This window comes from Phaeodactylum tricornutum, chromosome 11, assembly GCF_000150955.2.
Source record: "Phaeodactylum tricornutum CCAP 1055/1 chromosome 11, complete sequence".
Lineage (NCBI taxonomy): Eukaryota > Bacillariophyta > Bacillariophyceae > Surirellales > Neidiaceae > Phaeodactylum > Phaeodactylum tricornutum.
This window is the reverse complement of record NC_011679.1, coordinates 233,233-248,061: the sequence shown is the minus strand read 5'-3', so window position 1 is coordinate 248,061 and position 14,829 is coordinate 233,233. Positions and strand designations below refer to the sequence as shown.

The 14,829-nt window shown below is 51.2% G+C and overlaps 7 protein-coding genes across 7 annotated transcripts; 3 read left to right on the top strand and 4 right to left on the bottom strand.

The window, feature by feature from the left end:
• Positions 1-199: 199 nt before the first annotated feature.
• PHATR_46707 (predicted protein) lies at positions 200-1,090 on the top strand. Its single transcript, XM_002185812.1, has one exon. It carries the CDS (start codon positions 265-267, stop codon positions 1,045-1,047), a length of 783 nt encoding a protein of 260 aa, XP_002185848.1. The 5' UTR covers positions 200-264; the 3' UTR covers positions 1,048-1,090.
• Positions 1,091-1,385: 295 nt separating this feature from the next.
• PHATR_46706 (predicted protein) lies at positions 1,386-2,459 on the bottom strand (the record flags this gene model as incomplete). The annotated part of the gene is made up of 1 exon (XM_002185629.1): positions 1,386-2,459. The coding sequence occupies exon 1, from the start codon at positions 2,391-2,393 to the stop codon at positions 1,386-1,388; it is 1,008 nt and encodes a 335-aa protein (XP_002185665.1). The 5' UTR covers positions 2,394-2,459.
• A 389-nt stretch (positions 2,460-2,848) lies between these two features.
• On the bottom strand, positions 2,849-4,027 carry PHATR_36733 (predicted protein; the record flags this gene model as incomplete). Its single annotated transcript, XM_002185628.1, has 1 exon — positions 2,849-4,027. One exon carries the CDS (start codon positions 4,025-4,027, stop codon positions 2,849-2,851), a length of 1,179 nt encoding a protein of 392 aa, XP_002185664.1.
• Positions 4,028-4,460: 433 nt separating this feature from the next.
• PHATR_46705 (predicted protein) lies at positions 4,461-5,614 on the top strand (the record flags this gene model as incomplete). Its single annotated transcript, XM_002185811.1, has 4 exons — positions 4,461-4,703; positions 4,809-4,913; positions 5,101-5,236; positions 5,489-5,614. Exons 1-4 carry the CDS (start codon positions 4,600-4,602, stop codon positions 5,612-5,614), a joined length of 471 nt encoding a protein of 156 aa, XP_002185847.1. The 5' UTR covers positions 4,461-4,599.
• Positions 5,615-8,345: 2,731 nt separating this feature from the next.
• On the bottom strand, positions 8,346-10,202 carry MCM7 (predicted protein; the record flags this gene model as incomplete). The annotated part of the gene is made up of 1 exon (XM_002185627.1): positions 8,346-10,202. The coding sequence occupies one exon, from the start codon at positions 10,200-10,202 to the stop codon at positions 8,346-8,348; it is 1,857 nt and encodes a 618-aa protein (XP_002185663.1).
• A 1,420-nt stretch (positions 10,203-11,622) lies between these two features.
• Positions 11,623-13,441, top strand: PHATR_46703 (predicted protein; the record flags this gene model as incomplete). The annotated part of the gene is made up of 1 exon (XM_002185810.1): positions 11,623-13,441. Exon 1 carries the CDS (start codon positions 11,663-11,665, stop codon positions 13,439-13,441), a length of 1,779 nt encoding a protein of 592 aa, XP_002185846.1. The 5' UTR covers positions 11,623-11,662.
• A 248-nt stretch (positions 13,442-13,689) lies between these two features.
• Positions 13,690-14,703, bottom strand: PHATR_46702 (predicted protein; the record flags this gene model as incomplete). Its single annotated transcript, XM_002185626.1, has 1 exon — positions 13,690-14,703. The coding sequence occupies one exon, from the start codon at positions 14,701-14,703 to the stop codon at positions 13,690-13,692; it is 1,014 nt and encodes a 337-aa protein (XP_002185662.1).
• Between the last annotated feature and the right edge of the window lie 126 nt (positions 14,704-14,829).

The following is a 14,829-nucleotide window of genomic DNA, read 5'->3' as shown; positions in this document are numbered from 1 at the left end:
CTCCGGGTTCTGCAGACATTGTTCTGACACTGGATATCAGTATTTTATTTGGGACCGGTACTCCGTTGCGTTCACTGTCACAATTTCCTACGGACTCCGTTACAGGAACACCGTGGATGTTCGAGAGCGGATCTTACCCCCGTCATTGTTTCCACGAACTTCCAATCGATACAACAGCACAAGATTTCGTTCATAACTTACAGATTAAAACAAATTCTGTCTCCGCTAACCATAGCAAAGAAATTTTCTCGACCGACAGCAGCTATGGCTTCTCCACTGGATATGCAGAAGATAATTCCGCTCATCACTGGCGGTGGTAGCGGCATCGGCCTCGGTCTCGTCAAGCAATTCCTCAAGCGTGGCTCGCCGAAACTTCTGATCACGGGCCGTCGCGAAGAAGTCCTACAGTCCGCAGCCGGTGAGTTTCCCGAACAGATATTCTACAGAGTCAGCGATGCCGGAGCGGTACAGGACCGGGAAGACCTATTGACATGGGTCCAAACCGAGCATCCAGATTGTAACGCTCTCGTCAACAACGCTGGCGTGCAACGCCAGTTTCCCCTCCACAAGGATGATGCGGCTTGGCACGAGCGCGCACACGAGATTGAAATCAACTTACATGGCCCTGTTCATCTATGCTCACTCTTTACTCCCTACCTACTCGCAAAGCAGAAAGAAACAACACTCTTGGCCAATGTTTCGAGTGGACTCGCGTTCGTCCCCTACCCTAATGCACCGGTATACTGCGCTACCAAGGCCGCTCTACACAGTTACACCATGTCTTTGCGTTACGCTCTGAGTGAGACTAATGTTCGTGTAGTGGAGATCATCCCTCCAGCCGTCAAGAGCAACCTCGGAGGAGCGCACGACTTTGGTGAGGATTTGGACCAATACGTTGAGGCGACGATGAAGCGTGTCCAAGCCGGCGAAATCGAAGTTGGTTACAAGTTTTCCGAGACGGCGCGGATGGCGGATCGTGCTCAATTGAATGGAATGATGGATCACTTGGCTACCGCCATGCAGGTTCCAAAGTACGCGGTTGAGTAAATTGAACGGATGCATGATTTATCGTCATGCCGTGGACATACTAGTACGTACATGAATGTTGACCATTGCCATGCTGGTTCCAAAATACGCGGCTTAATATATTGAAAGGATCCATACTTTCTCGTCATACCGGGGACGCATTTCTACGATGTGAAGCGGGGTTTTGAAGAATAAATTCATGAGAAGGAACAACTCACAGTCAAATATGTTTGCAAATTTCGCTACCGCGTTTGAAATTTGCGTATTACAAGCCAAAAGACCTCTCGATTTAAGATCCAAAGCGTCAGGAAAGTTGAGTGTATCAATTTACTGGATTTAAATACCATAGAAACGATTTTTCAAAACATGTAATCGGCTATCAAAAGCCGCTCGCGACCATCCACTCCACGGACCAGCAATTGGCCATCGTCCTGGATGTCTACCAACGTTACCGCTTCGCCTTGATAAGTGCCACTGTTTTCATCCACCACTTCCCCTCGCAACTCGTAAGTTTTGCCAAATTCTGAAAGGGCTTTCCATTCTTCAATGACTTTCGTCTCCTTGACGAAACGATCGGTTTCCGTATCCAGCGCCCATTCCACCAAGCCACGGGCCATATCCGTACCAAGGGCGAGTGCCGTCGATTCGGGCAAAGTGCTTGGACAAAAGTCTTGTATGCAGGTTGCCTCTCTGATCTGTTTTCCGGGAGACTCTGTAAGACCGGGAGCAAATGCGACGTTGACGCCGATGCCAATGAGAAACCACGTTCGTTGATCAACAGATTCGTTTTCGATCAATGTTCCGGCTAGTTTCTTCTCGTTAACAAGGACATCGTTCGGCCACTTTACTGTCGTTTTGGCCCCGATTTGACGTCGAACCCCATCGTCCTCTCCTTCTGGACATGCATCCAACAGACGCTTGACGCGCTGGGCAATCAGGACAGCAATTTGCAACGGTAGTAAAGTAATTTTGGAACGGATCGAGTCGAACGGAATACCAATCGTCAAGTACAGGTTGCCTTTGCGGCTGCCGCCCTCCCACTTGCGACCCTGCGTACCTCGGCCTTGCGTCTGCTCGTCGGCGATCACAGCGATGCACCGTTCTCGATCGGACGCGTCCCTTGCGTGCAAGATTGCCCGTGCTTCATCTTGCGTCGAGCCTACGGATTCTTTTAGATGAAAGACACTCAAGGAAGCTGAGGAATAGTCACTGGAGAATAGTGCTGTCTGTAAAACTGTTTTGTTGGTCATAGAAGAAGCGATTCCATCAGCCAACAGACCACCGGTGAAGGGAAGGCGTGACACACTGGACAGAGCGACGAAAGCGGCAACACGTCTTCGAGGTATCACGCTCTTCCCCATTAGCATTCGGTAAGCTCCTTGAACACTCTTGGTCTGGGGACTTAGCGAGTAGAACGCGTCTAGATCTACGAACGCATTGTCGTAGCGAAAGTAGATCCCTTATTTTTTGTAGGAAAGATTGACGTTGAGACTTCGGATCAACAGACGAGCACACAGAAAACTTTGTCGAAATAGTCCAATTTTTACTCCCCAGCACATCATCTAGTTTTATTTGCTAACAGGATTACTTTCCAGTTTGAAGTACCAAGCGCAAAAGTTTGACGGAAATGTGAAAGTAACTGAAAAGTTATTTTTTGACTGAACACAACAATTTATTGATGATAAGAACCTCAAAGTCAGTCTATACCCAAGGCATCCCACACGCTTTGTCTCCAGGTCTCTCTGCAAAGAACAGTCTTTCCTGATCAAACAATGTTGAGTAGGTGGAAACGGCGCTCCGTCATTGTTCCTCCCATCCCACGTTAGTTATTGCTTTCGTCGCTTTGCGAAGCCATTGTCATTGTCGGAATGATGGTCATGGTTTCCGAATCTTGTGTTCCCACCGAGACCTCGGTAGTTGAAGGAGACCGCTGGTGTGGTAACGCATCCGATGATTTGTGGTGACCACCAGCCGCCACAGCCTCATCATCATGGTCTCCCGAGACGCTGTCGTTGTGGCTGTCCACGCGCAACTCAGCTTCGTCCATTGTACGACCCTTCCCACTAGACTGTTGTTCGAGGGCTTCGGTGGTCTGGTCGTGATCATCGGCAAACGTCGCTTCGTGCTCCTCGTCACTGTCATCGTCTAGGATGCGACGTCGCTCCCCCGTGGTATCATTTCTGTTCATGGCCACGGGGCTACCTGTGACATTGTGATTTCTAATTTGGTGATTGTCTTGGTCTCTGGATGATGTAAAGGTCGTCGCGTCGGGTATCGTTTGACGGGTAACGGGGGGCTTGGCGCGCTGCCCATCGTCATCGGCCTCGATGTAGGGTTCATCCCCGGAGGTGACCTCCTGCTGCTGTCGCAAGCCGTGTTCGAGTTCAACGAGCATAGCATCGGCCCGTTCGCGACCGTAGATGCGCTCCAAATGCTGATTACGGACAGCGTGACGCATGGTCTCCACAAAGGCCTTGACGCTTTTCTTGGCCCCGAGACTGGAGGTCTTGAGAGCGGCGTCGTCCGTCGCCGTGGACGGCACGAGTTGTTGGAACCATTGTTCGTACCCGCGCATTAGACGGCGGCTGTACGCAGCAGCGGTCGGAACGTCGCGTTTGTGTGGGGGCGGACGGTAGTGAAGGGCAGCGGAGAGATCGTGCGGTAAACGAATCAAGCCGTCTGCGCCGGTCAAATGCGTTTCTTCCAACGTCACGCGACGGCGTTTGGGCTTCACCGTGACGCCCTTGTCGTAGAGTGCTGCAATTTCTTGCGCATTGACGCCTCCCGCAGTCGGAGATGTTGTGCTTTGCGTATTGGCGGTACCGTTGCTACGGTCCTTGGCTTCGGATGCTTCGCCATAGCGCTCGGACAAGGCTCGTTCGGCGGCGTCTTCTTCGTCGCTGTCGGAAAACCATCCCGTGGTGTCGTAGCGGGAACGGGTTTCTTCGCGCACTATACCACTGTTTCCTTGTAGAAGAGATCGCTGCGGTAGGGAAGTCATGTTGGTGCGGAAATGATTTATGACGGACAGTGAGTGAAAATCCGGCGAACGAGGATTTTGTCTCGATGGAGCTCGACCGACGTATGGCGACACGGACCGAGGCGGAAGGCCACGGTTCAAACCCCCAGAAACGCGCGGTTTCGCGAAATGAACCTCGACGGGCGTTGAGCAAAACGTCTTTTTGATAGTTAATTTCTAGAGTGGCACTCGCAATATCATAAAAATTAGGCGCCGACGGCGTTCGAGCGTGCTTTTATTGGATACAGACGGAAGCCGACTCCAATACGGCATAATTGGTATTGCAGCCCACCAGCAGAATGTCGCTTCACTGTCAGTAAATCGACGATGGAAGCCTGCTCGAGCAGCTTTGCCCACGAGCGCCCGTCGCCAAATTTGACACGACCTCGGATGACGGCAACAAAACTTCCCATGTAACAGTCTTTGTAACAAAAAGTTCAAAGAGTCAACGTAGACTGACCTGGTCGAGAGGGAGAGCGTGTGTCAATCGATATTTCCATCCACAACATTGCTTCACTAACACATCACTACTTGATTTCCTTCCCAACGTTACGATGAAACTATCATGCCTGTTCGTCTCGTCAATTGCTTTTCTACTGAGTAAGGCGACGGTTGTTGTCGCGCAACAATCAGGAGTGCAAGTGGGGGACACAGTCACGTAAGTGTGCGCAGCGGGGATCATTACGCAAAGTTGGGGTCCTCTCGAGCCTGACTGTGAGTATACTGTCTTGGTTCTCACACGCTTTCGCACTCGTCTTCCCAGCGCGGAAGGCTTTATCATGGACTATTTCTGCATCTTCGACGAAGTACTGCTCGACAATCCCTCCGTCCGTACCTTGGAAGGACCCGACCAACATTCCGTGCATTGGTAAGCAGTGTTTCATTGTGCCAAGTGAAGTTTGACGTACCCACAATCTACTGTTAGAAGAACACTTGCTCACCGTCCGCGATATGGTTTTTTCCTTCTGGTGTGCAATTACAAATTACAACGCTTTCGCTTTCTCACACTGTGTATGATCATAATTTCACGAACTCTTTTCTTGCTTGGCGTGTAGTCTGGTGGACATTTCCGTCTGTCGCGAGAGCGCATACGAAATCCTGGGCGATCCGGTCGACGGAGAAATCCTCTACACAAGGGATTTGCGTGTCGACGAGGCTGGCAAGATGATGCTCATCGACGCGGCCCGAGAGGTTGGTATTTGCAGTACGTGTACAGGTGCGGGCACGCAACGACAGGGATTCCGGGCCAGTGTTACTGGAGTTGTGACCGCACTCGGCACTGCGGACGGAACACCTCCCACGATACGAGTAACGTCTATCAATGGGGACGACTCGGTACCTGCGCCGTCTCCCCTACCGTTACCAGAACCTGTTCCCGTACCGGCGCCAGAACCGGATGCCGAACCTGCACCGGCTCCCATACCTGCACCGACTCCCTTGCAGGAGCCGGAAGCGGCTGCTGAGCCGAGTCCGCCTGCGGCGACTTCTGCCGTGACTATCACACAATCTTCTCATTGGGTTTTCAAGATTCTAGCGACTGGAGCACTTTCTGTTTGTCTGTGCCTTTAAGTATCTGTTTTCTTCGGATAAAATGCGGTGTACACCGCAAGCGCAATTAATGTCATCCTGACAAACCACCTTTCCCTTTCCTGGTTTTTACGTGTTGTTCACTCAATTAGTTCACTCGGGACGTCCCGATTCTCCAAAAGATTTAGCGTAGATCGAAATCATTCTTGCTTATCGTTTGGAAGTTGATACCCAGTGGAATATTTCGAGTTTCTCATAGCACGCCTGTGATTGCCGAGACAAACGGCGCATTCATCTCACAAATTATCGATCGTTGCGTAGGGTCCTCTCTTGAGATTGGAAATCCTATATTTCTGAGTAAGTGTGAAATGTAGTGCAAAATTTGAGTTCACCCTAGTCCAGTGCCAAATAGCCTTAGCTTTTGTCCGAATATTGTCATAGATAACCTTGGGCTTGCGGCTACTACAAGTCAGCTAGAAAGCGGCAGGTTCTTGAAGAAGAAAGGATAACAGTGAAGACAGGTCTTCGATTTGTCGCGGGCTGTCCATCAGATAATATTAAAGCAGAATAACCTACGATTCGACGAGATTGTCCACTGTCACTTGCAGGCCTTTCTGATGTTGCATCAACTCTCTCGCAGTCAGTAAACTGCGCGGAAACAAATTTACGAATGCAACGTAATCTAACAATACTGAGAGATCTCATTTGTATATTAGATCGCCTCACTGCCAAAGCTTTTACTGGGATGACATGTGACGAGTTTCGACAGGCGCGTGATGGAAGTACCATCTTTAACTAATCGTAACTGTAAATGACTTTTCAATGTGAATGGTTGCTGGATATACCTTGAAATATGCACGACTGTATCGATCACATCGAAATACATAAGCTTTTATTGGAATAAGACTCGGGCGCGTCATTTTTTCTTTGAATATTTGGAACTCAGAATGTCTGTCTGGCACACCGTACTTAGTGGCATTGACGGATCTCATCTAACTTACATTACTGTTATATCGCATTGGCACTATCAAAATCAACGATAATCACCGCACGAGCAGCTTTGAACAGCTTGTACCGTCCCCTTCACCAATTTGACAAGACCTCTACAATTACGACTACATTTCTGACGCGGGTAGCTTTGTATCAGTTGAACGATCTTCTCCGTGGCAGAGAATATAGGGGAAAGTGTGCGTGACGAGACCCGTCCAACCACAAACCAATTTGCAATATCAATACAATGAAGCTGTCGGCCGTCTTTGTCTCCTCTTTTGCCGGTTTACTGGGTAGGTCTCGACTTTCGGTTATCCTCGCGCAACAGCCAGAGGTGCAAGTGGGGGACACGGTCACGTAAGTGTGCGCAGCAAGTCGTAATATATTGTCAAACCAGTGTAAGCACGTCTTCTATGATTCCCTTATCCTTTCCCCTATTGTCTGCCCAGCGCGGAAGGCTTTATCATGGACTATTTCTGCATCTTCGACGAAGTCCTGCTCGACAATCCCTCCGTTCGTACCTTGGAAGGACCCGGCCAACATTCGGTGCATTGGTAAGCAGTGTTTCATTGTGCCAAGTGAAGTTTGACGTACCCACAGTTCCACAATTTGGGGTTGAAAGGCTTGCGGAAGTGTCGTCCACGATACGGATTCTTCCTTTCGGCGTGCAATTGTGATGCCTCTGTTTTCTCACACTGTATATTATCATACATCCGTTACCTCATTTGGTGTTTCGATCGTAGTCTGGTGGATGTTTCCGTCTGTCGCGAGAGCGCATACGAAATCCTGGGCGATCCGGTGGACGGAGAAATCCTCTACACAAGAGATTTGCGTGTCGACGAGGCTGGCAAGATGATGCTCATCGACGCGGCCCGAGAGGTTGGTATTTGCAGTACATGTACGGGAGCGGGCACACAACGACAGGGATTCCGGGCCAGTGTTACTGGAGTTGTGACCGCACTCGGCACTGCGGACGGAACACCTCCCACGATACGAGTAACGTCCATCAACGGGGACGACTCGGTACCTGCACCGGCACCAGAACCGGCTGTACCATTAACAACTGCACCCGCGACGAGACCTTCACCTGTGACGAGTGCACCCTCTATGCCTATACCCATGACGCGTTCACCCGTTACGACTGCGCCATTGTCGGCTTCACCCGTGACGAGACCTTCTCCTGTGACCACTGCACCTCTAGATAGCTCACCCATGACTAGTTCACCCACGACAAGTTCACCCACAACTACTGCTCCTTCGGAGACGATATCCGTAACGAGCTCACCCGAAACGACTGCACCTTCCGATAGTTCATCCGTGACGATTGTACCCGATACAGCTGCACCTTCAAATTCTGCATCCGGTACGAGCCCGTCCGTTACGCCTGTGCCCGTCGCGAGCTCAATAACTCCGAGTCTACCAGTGGCTTCCACCGCGAGTCCAAGTGTTGCGAATGCAACAGCGTTAAATACTCCCGTGGCAACTTCATCGGCGATTGGAGCGCTATGCACTCTTTGGCTCTCCACCCTTTTAGTAGTGGGAACCTTTCCTGCTTTGCTTGAATTTGCCTTCTAACAATTTACTCTCCGGAGGTCTTGATTTTTTGTAAACGCAAGTGAAAATTACTCGTAATGTTAGCGCTCTTCACTTTATATTACTATAATACAGCCAAATTTACGTTGTATCCGCAAGGTACGGTTCATTCCGAGCCGCAGAAGGGCTGACCATTATCTCTCCTCCACGATGGCTAATTGTGCCTTGTCACTCAATGTACCTTTTTCCGTTACATGCCGTCGATAAAGTAGATATGCGTTCTGGTACGATTGATCTGAATTACTTGCAAGGCTTCGTACTCCTCCAAGCATGTCTGCAGTTGCTGAGTCGTAAAACCCTTGCGCAGAACCATGGCCTCGGCAAGCTTGAGTTCTACTTCTTTCGAGCCTGAAACAGAAGAATAGTCACGAATGATGTGAAAAATTCGTGACATGACGTCCTCGCCACGACCACGCTTTCGACCGGTGCCGTCGTCGTGATCCTCATCCAGGAGACTGGCCTTGCTCATATGGGTCAAACGAATCGCTTCGTCCACATCCTCCCGGGCCACATAATCCGAGAAGCGCAAACGTGCGAGGGCTTGACTCAATCGCAAAATCGACAACAGCTGACGCGCGGTCATGACCGTTTGATCATTTTGTTTCTGACTACCGCGTGCACCTGGACGATCTTGCATTCGAAGCGAAACGTAGGCTTCCACAACGTATGGCGCATCTTCCGGTGGCATGACCGGCTGATGACGCCGTGCGCGGGCAATGTATTCGCGGAGGAGTTGAGGTGTACAAACAGAATGCTTATCGTCCTCGCTATTAGTGTTTCCGTTATCAGTTCCGTTGACGCTGACGCCTTCATTTTGATGGACAAAAGTAACGTGCCGAGCCAAAGCCATATCCTTGTCCACATCGGCAATATCCAAAACCAGAAACAGCAAATCGAAGCGACTGAGCAACGAATTTGGCAAATTAACATTTTCCGATAGCGATTTGGAGCGGTTGTAGCGCCCGTACAGAGGATTCGCCGCCGCGAGTACGGCCGCTCGCGCGTTCAAGGTCGCTACGATACCGGCCTTGGCGATACTGACCGTCTGCTGCTCCATGACTTCATGAATGGCGGTACGATCGCTCTCATCCATTTTATCGAATTCGTCAATGCAGCAGATGCCACGGTCCGCTAGGACCAAGGCGCCCCCTTCCAGGGCCATTTCGCCAGTGGCCATGTCTTTGGTAATCGCGGCCGTCAGCCCCACACCGGACGACCCCTTGCCTGTCGTGTAGACTCCCCGCGGCGCAATCGACGCCACGTGCTTGAGCAACTGCGACTTAGCGACTCCCGGATCACCCATGAGGCAAATATTAATGTCCCCACGAATCCGCATTCCGTCAGGTAGTGTCCGTGTGCAGCCACTCACTAGCTGTAATAAGAGCGCCCGTTTGATGTCTTCGTGTCCAAAAATCTCGGGCGCTAACGAAGACGACAAGCGACCGATCGGGTCGTCCCCAGTCGCCACGTCCATAATTTCCTTATCTAGCTTGATACTTTCTTCTTCGGGCAGACTATCCAGTAACGATTCGTCGTACGATTTCTTGTGGACGAGAATGTTCTGCGCCTCGAGGTACGTGGTGGAAATCAAGCCGGCCTTCATGGCACGATAACCGCTTTCGGCGACTCGTTGCGGCAAGAAGACGCCGTCTAGGGTAACCACATCCCCCGGCGAGGTCAAGCGGGTCAATTCACCCCGGGCATAGACACTCATAGAACGCGGCACGTGCCCCATGGGCACTTGTGAGGGCAGTTCTTGGAGTTTCAGTTCCTGAAACTTGACAAACTTGGATCCGCGAGTTTGGAGGTGCAGGGTTTCCTTTTGCCGGGAGTGTTGTTGACAACGGGGCGACGGGCACGATTTGGGAGGCATAAACTCGCGTTTACCCTGGACGACCTGGTAGGCTTCGATGCCACAGGCATCGCAGGAATAGGTCGCCACGACGCAGGAGGGTTTCACGTCAGAAGCCCGGACGATCATGCCGCGAATGGTGACGAGACGACCCATGGAGCGGGATCGCACGTCGCGGAGCGAAGCACCTTCCATGACTGCGGAAGTCTGGGCACTATTCCGGTCGACGGTTTTGGCCTTGTGCTGATTGACAAAGGGAGGAAATGTTCCGGAGCGTTCCCGAGGTAGCACCCGGAGCTCGTAGCGACGCATGAGAATGGGAGGAAACTCTTCGACGGCACCGCCGGGTGTGGTGTTAGGATTGTTACTACCGTTACCGTTGGCTTCTTCCTGCTCCATATTGTTGCTACCGGCAAAGGGATTATTGACGGTGGGCCCTGCGTCGTTGATGTGTTGAGGATTGTTGGCGGCGTTGGCGGCTTCCTGTGCGAGCCGGTGTTCGTGTAAAATTTCAATGGTATCGCGTAGGTTGGGATTGGCGGACTGAGTGGTGCCGGAAGGTTCCATATTGGCCAACGCTTGATCAATGACCCGGCAAAAGAGTTCGTGATAGCGCAGGGTATTCTGTGTGGCTCGCTGAGCCAAGTCTTCACCCTTGACGGAATCCCAGGCCACGAGTTCGTCGAGAGGAACTTCCACGAGGAACACACTGGGTGTTTCTTCGTAAAAGTGACGGTCTCGGATACGCTGCAGATGCGGTGGGTAACAAAAGGTGCGTCGCACCGCGTGGGAGCCGGCGACGGGTTCCCACTCGACGGGATCGTCCGCGTCAGCGGAATCATCGAGGGATTGCAGCACGACTTTTAAAATCTGATGTCCCTGTAGGAACTTGGCAAAGAGTTCTGTGTATACAGTAAGGATTGATAGATTGATAGACAGGTATGTATGAGTGCATGTAAGGATGTATATACACGCCAATGTGAGAAAGTGTGCCGATGTGTGAGTACGAAGGTAGGCGACGGTATCCCAGACAGTGTGACTAGGATCTTCCGGACTTGCCTTCGTCGCGCTGATAATTCGGAAAGTTCCGGCGCTCCCGCGTGGGTCCGCCATCGCCGGCGCCATCGTCGTCTTCTTGCGAAGCCATGATCACACCAAATTGATCCAATATAAAACCTCGGAGCGTCTACTGGGCGTCGACTACGTGGTGCGGTTACCTGAAAACATGCACCTGGGAAGGAACGTCAAAATTGGTACCGCGCACGAGGGCTCTTCCGTCCATGGTTCCCTTGGGCAACACAATCCGATGGGGAACAGTAAGCTTGGAGGGAAAAACGTAGCCGGCGTGGTGGACTTGGAAATAGAATTGATTATCCTTGCAACGCTTAACTCACGGGACATCCGTGTGACTACGATAGGACAGATCTCAAACAGCTCTCTTTGCGCGCCTGACCGGCTCCACAAAACAGGAGCGACTGTAGAATGAAATCTCGATATAAACGTCCGGGTTTCCTGTGCACAGGAATCACACGCCCGAAATTGACAGTGACCACAAGTCGGACTCTCGGCGTGTGCCCGTGTACTCGACACAGTGATTTTACTTCCGGATCATGTGAAATATTCACGTGTCTGTCGGTGTGCATAAAGTGTACCGCATGTACGTATCCATCCATCCATCCATCCATCCACATCCGCACAAGCCCATCCACGTACACGTACACGAACTATGGTTCCATCGGCCGAGACCTTTTCCGAAGTCATCCCATATACCGATGCGTCCGATGAGCGTGCCTTCGCGCGAACCATTCGACACAGTAGGCGAGGAGTCCGTTCATGGGGCGCCGCAAAAACGGGTCGAACCGAGTGAGACGATTAGTGTGTGCGACGATGACGACGACGGTGATTGGCAACGATCCCTGTCGAATCCGGCGTTGTCCCAAACGGGTGCACCCGCAACAACACATAACGACACACCGTCTGTGGTTTGGAATACCGAATCCTTGTCGATCCAAACGTTTCCCAGTGAAGCTCACGTATGTTCAGAGAGGAAGTGGAAGACGCCTTTGTACAATTTTCACTGGAACCGAGTCGTTTCTTGGGATGAACTAGAAGACCGCCTCGCTGTTTTAGTGGGGAACGACGCCACAGTCTTGCAACTCTTGCATTCCGTTTACTCGGTCGATGTCCCCGACCAAGTGTTGCGAAGTCTCGCCGTGGTGGCCTTGCAAATTCCAGACCACGATGATCCCTTCGAGTCGGACACTGTACCCACTAGTACTACTTCTACTACTACGCCATGGCTCGATTCCAGCAACGCACTCGCTACCGTGGCCCACTACCTGGTACAACAGCACTTTGACAAGAGAGCGACACGAACACGGAACGGAAACCAGGCTACGGAATGTGTCGCTTCGTTGGCGTGTCTCCGATTTCTCGTAACTGTACGATCACCAACAGAGGCTGGTTGGCAACGAGAGGAATTCCGGTTAGCGGAAACCTTGGCTTTTCTGACGCAACGGGAATGTTGTGTTGCACCCGAGAAAGACGCGACCCTCTCTAAGCATTGCCCTACAGAGGAAATATACCACAGTGAAACAACTCTCTTATGGGAGCTTCGAGCTTTGTGTCTGCACGAATTGGAGCGACTGCAGGAACAAGCGCTTATTTGTCAGGCGTGGATAGATGCTACGGCAGAAACGACCGCTAATTGTATCGAAACCGGAGCGCACGTGATCAAGTTGGGCTTGACGCACTCCACGACTCTTGTAACGACCGGTATTGACGCCATGGGCGACGTCGTCCAAAGCTGTATAGATCCAGTGCTGCGAGAAGCCGGGACAAATACGGAATACGATCCGAGGTCCACGGCAGCGGCACTCACTTATACGGGTGCCGCCCGTCGAGTCACTCGGCAAGCGCGGGAATGTACGCAACGCACCACATCCGAAGTACAAGACGCTTCGTGTCGCGCTATTCAAATGGCGGCAACGCAGTTTTACAGGCATCAAGTAGGACACGCAGTGGTTCCAGACGATTCTAGAAGGCACGCGTTAGCCGCGGCGGGAAAGGTCGGCCTCGCTGGCTTGGGCGCCGTAGTCATTGTCGGCGAAGCCGTCCTGGAATCCTCAAACGCAGTTGCTCAAGCCACTGTGGACGCTACAGCGGGTGTGGTCGAGCATCGGTACGGAGCAGCAGCAGGACAAGTGGTTCGAAATACCAGCGAGACTGCAGTGAATGTTTTTCGAACCGTTGGGCACGTGGCGATGGTGAAATCCAAAATATTGGGGAAAGCAGTTGTTAAAAAATCAGCCAAAACGCACATGGAGAACCAAAAACCGACCACAAAAGTACACGCGCAACGAAAACAAAATATATCCAAAGTTGATCGTGTAACAGTACCGAAAGAGGTCGACAATTCGGAGCAAGGACTGTGATAGGAGTACGCAGAATCTTCAGATTTTGTTGGAGAGGAGTCCTCATTCTATACATTTCGTCAGTCAGTCAAGAGCCCACATCTTTCGGTTGCATACGGTGGGGGGTAATTCGAACGCAAGAAACAGGGCTTGAATAGTGGCGCCTCTCACTACTGATACCGTCGTTGATTCAGTTAACGGCTTGGATCCGTTGACTTCCTCCACGACAGAAAGCATTCAAGATCAATTGTAGACAAGCCGTAAAAAATTTATGGAAGCTTATGAATCGTTGGATCTAGATCTAAAATCGCTACTACCAACTCTTCAGGATCTTTGCTGACAGTTTTGGAAGTTTTCCCACAGATCAATTCATGACGAGCACCCGTTAAAGTCGACCCAATTGTGTCAACAAAGGTCGCATTGACTCCCAGTCGTTTAAGTTCGTCTAGAAATGCTGGTCTCCCTGCTCTTCCCGGAGAATCCCCCACTACTACGCGGCTCCCGGCTCTCAACGCCTCGACGGCACGGCGAGCCATTGCTCGCCCCGTCTCGGGTTCGTACATTATATCCGCAGCAACGACAATATGGGCGTACGGTAAGGGTATTTGATCATTGCAAATGTCAAGTATTTCATAGTCAATTTCCATGGGCAGCTTGTTCAGGTTCCGAGCAGCGTAGCGCAGTAGCCTCAGCGGAACCGCTTCATAGTCGGTAGCGAGTACACTTTTTGCTCCTCCCAAGGCTGCCGCCAACGCCACCAGACCCGTTCCCGACCCAAGTTCTAGCACGAATCTATCCCGTAGTAGATTGTTTTGTAGGAGATACGTGGACACCGACAGGGAGGCCGGCCACAGGACGGCTCCGTAGGGATCCCCTGAATCTAAAGAAATTGTGGACGAAAGGTTCGTCTGTTCTCGTAAAGCGAGATTGACAAGTTCCTCCTGCGAGTCCGCCGTTGCTTCCAGAACCGACACTGTTCCAATAAGAGGCAAGTCAAGAGAGACCATGGTGCATTCAATTCCTTCAACGGCATGTCCAACAGCGTGCAAAGGAGACGCTGCACACCTTTCCACCGTTGTCGATTGTGCTCTAGAAAAACTTGATCTTGGTCTTGCGTCATGTCGTGAAAACCCCCAGATGAAAGCGCCCTTCTCCTTTGTTCCGTCAGAGTCTTGCAATAGAATGGCGATAACTAGCAGGACTAGCTGACAAGGAAAGCCTTTTTTCATTGTTGAACGCTTAGAAAAAGTACCAACCTCCTGATCGTTTGAGGGGCGTCCCATGCGAATCAACCTTCGCTGCATCCAAGGACAATTGTTTGTCACTACGGTATTACTTATTTAAAGTCTCATCATCAGTTAGGCATATAAGTATATTTTGTACGACAAAATATACGACGTCGCGGTTGT

Coding starts and splice junctions, on each gene's coding strand:
- PHATR_46707 (XM_002185812.1), top strand. CDS start 265: ATGGCTTCTCCACTGGATATGCAGAAGATAATTCCGCTCATCACTGGC.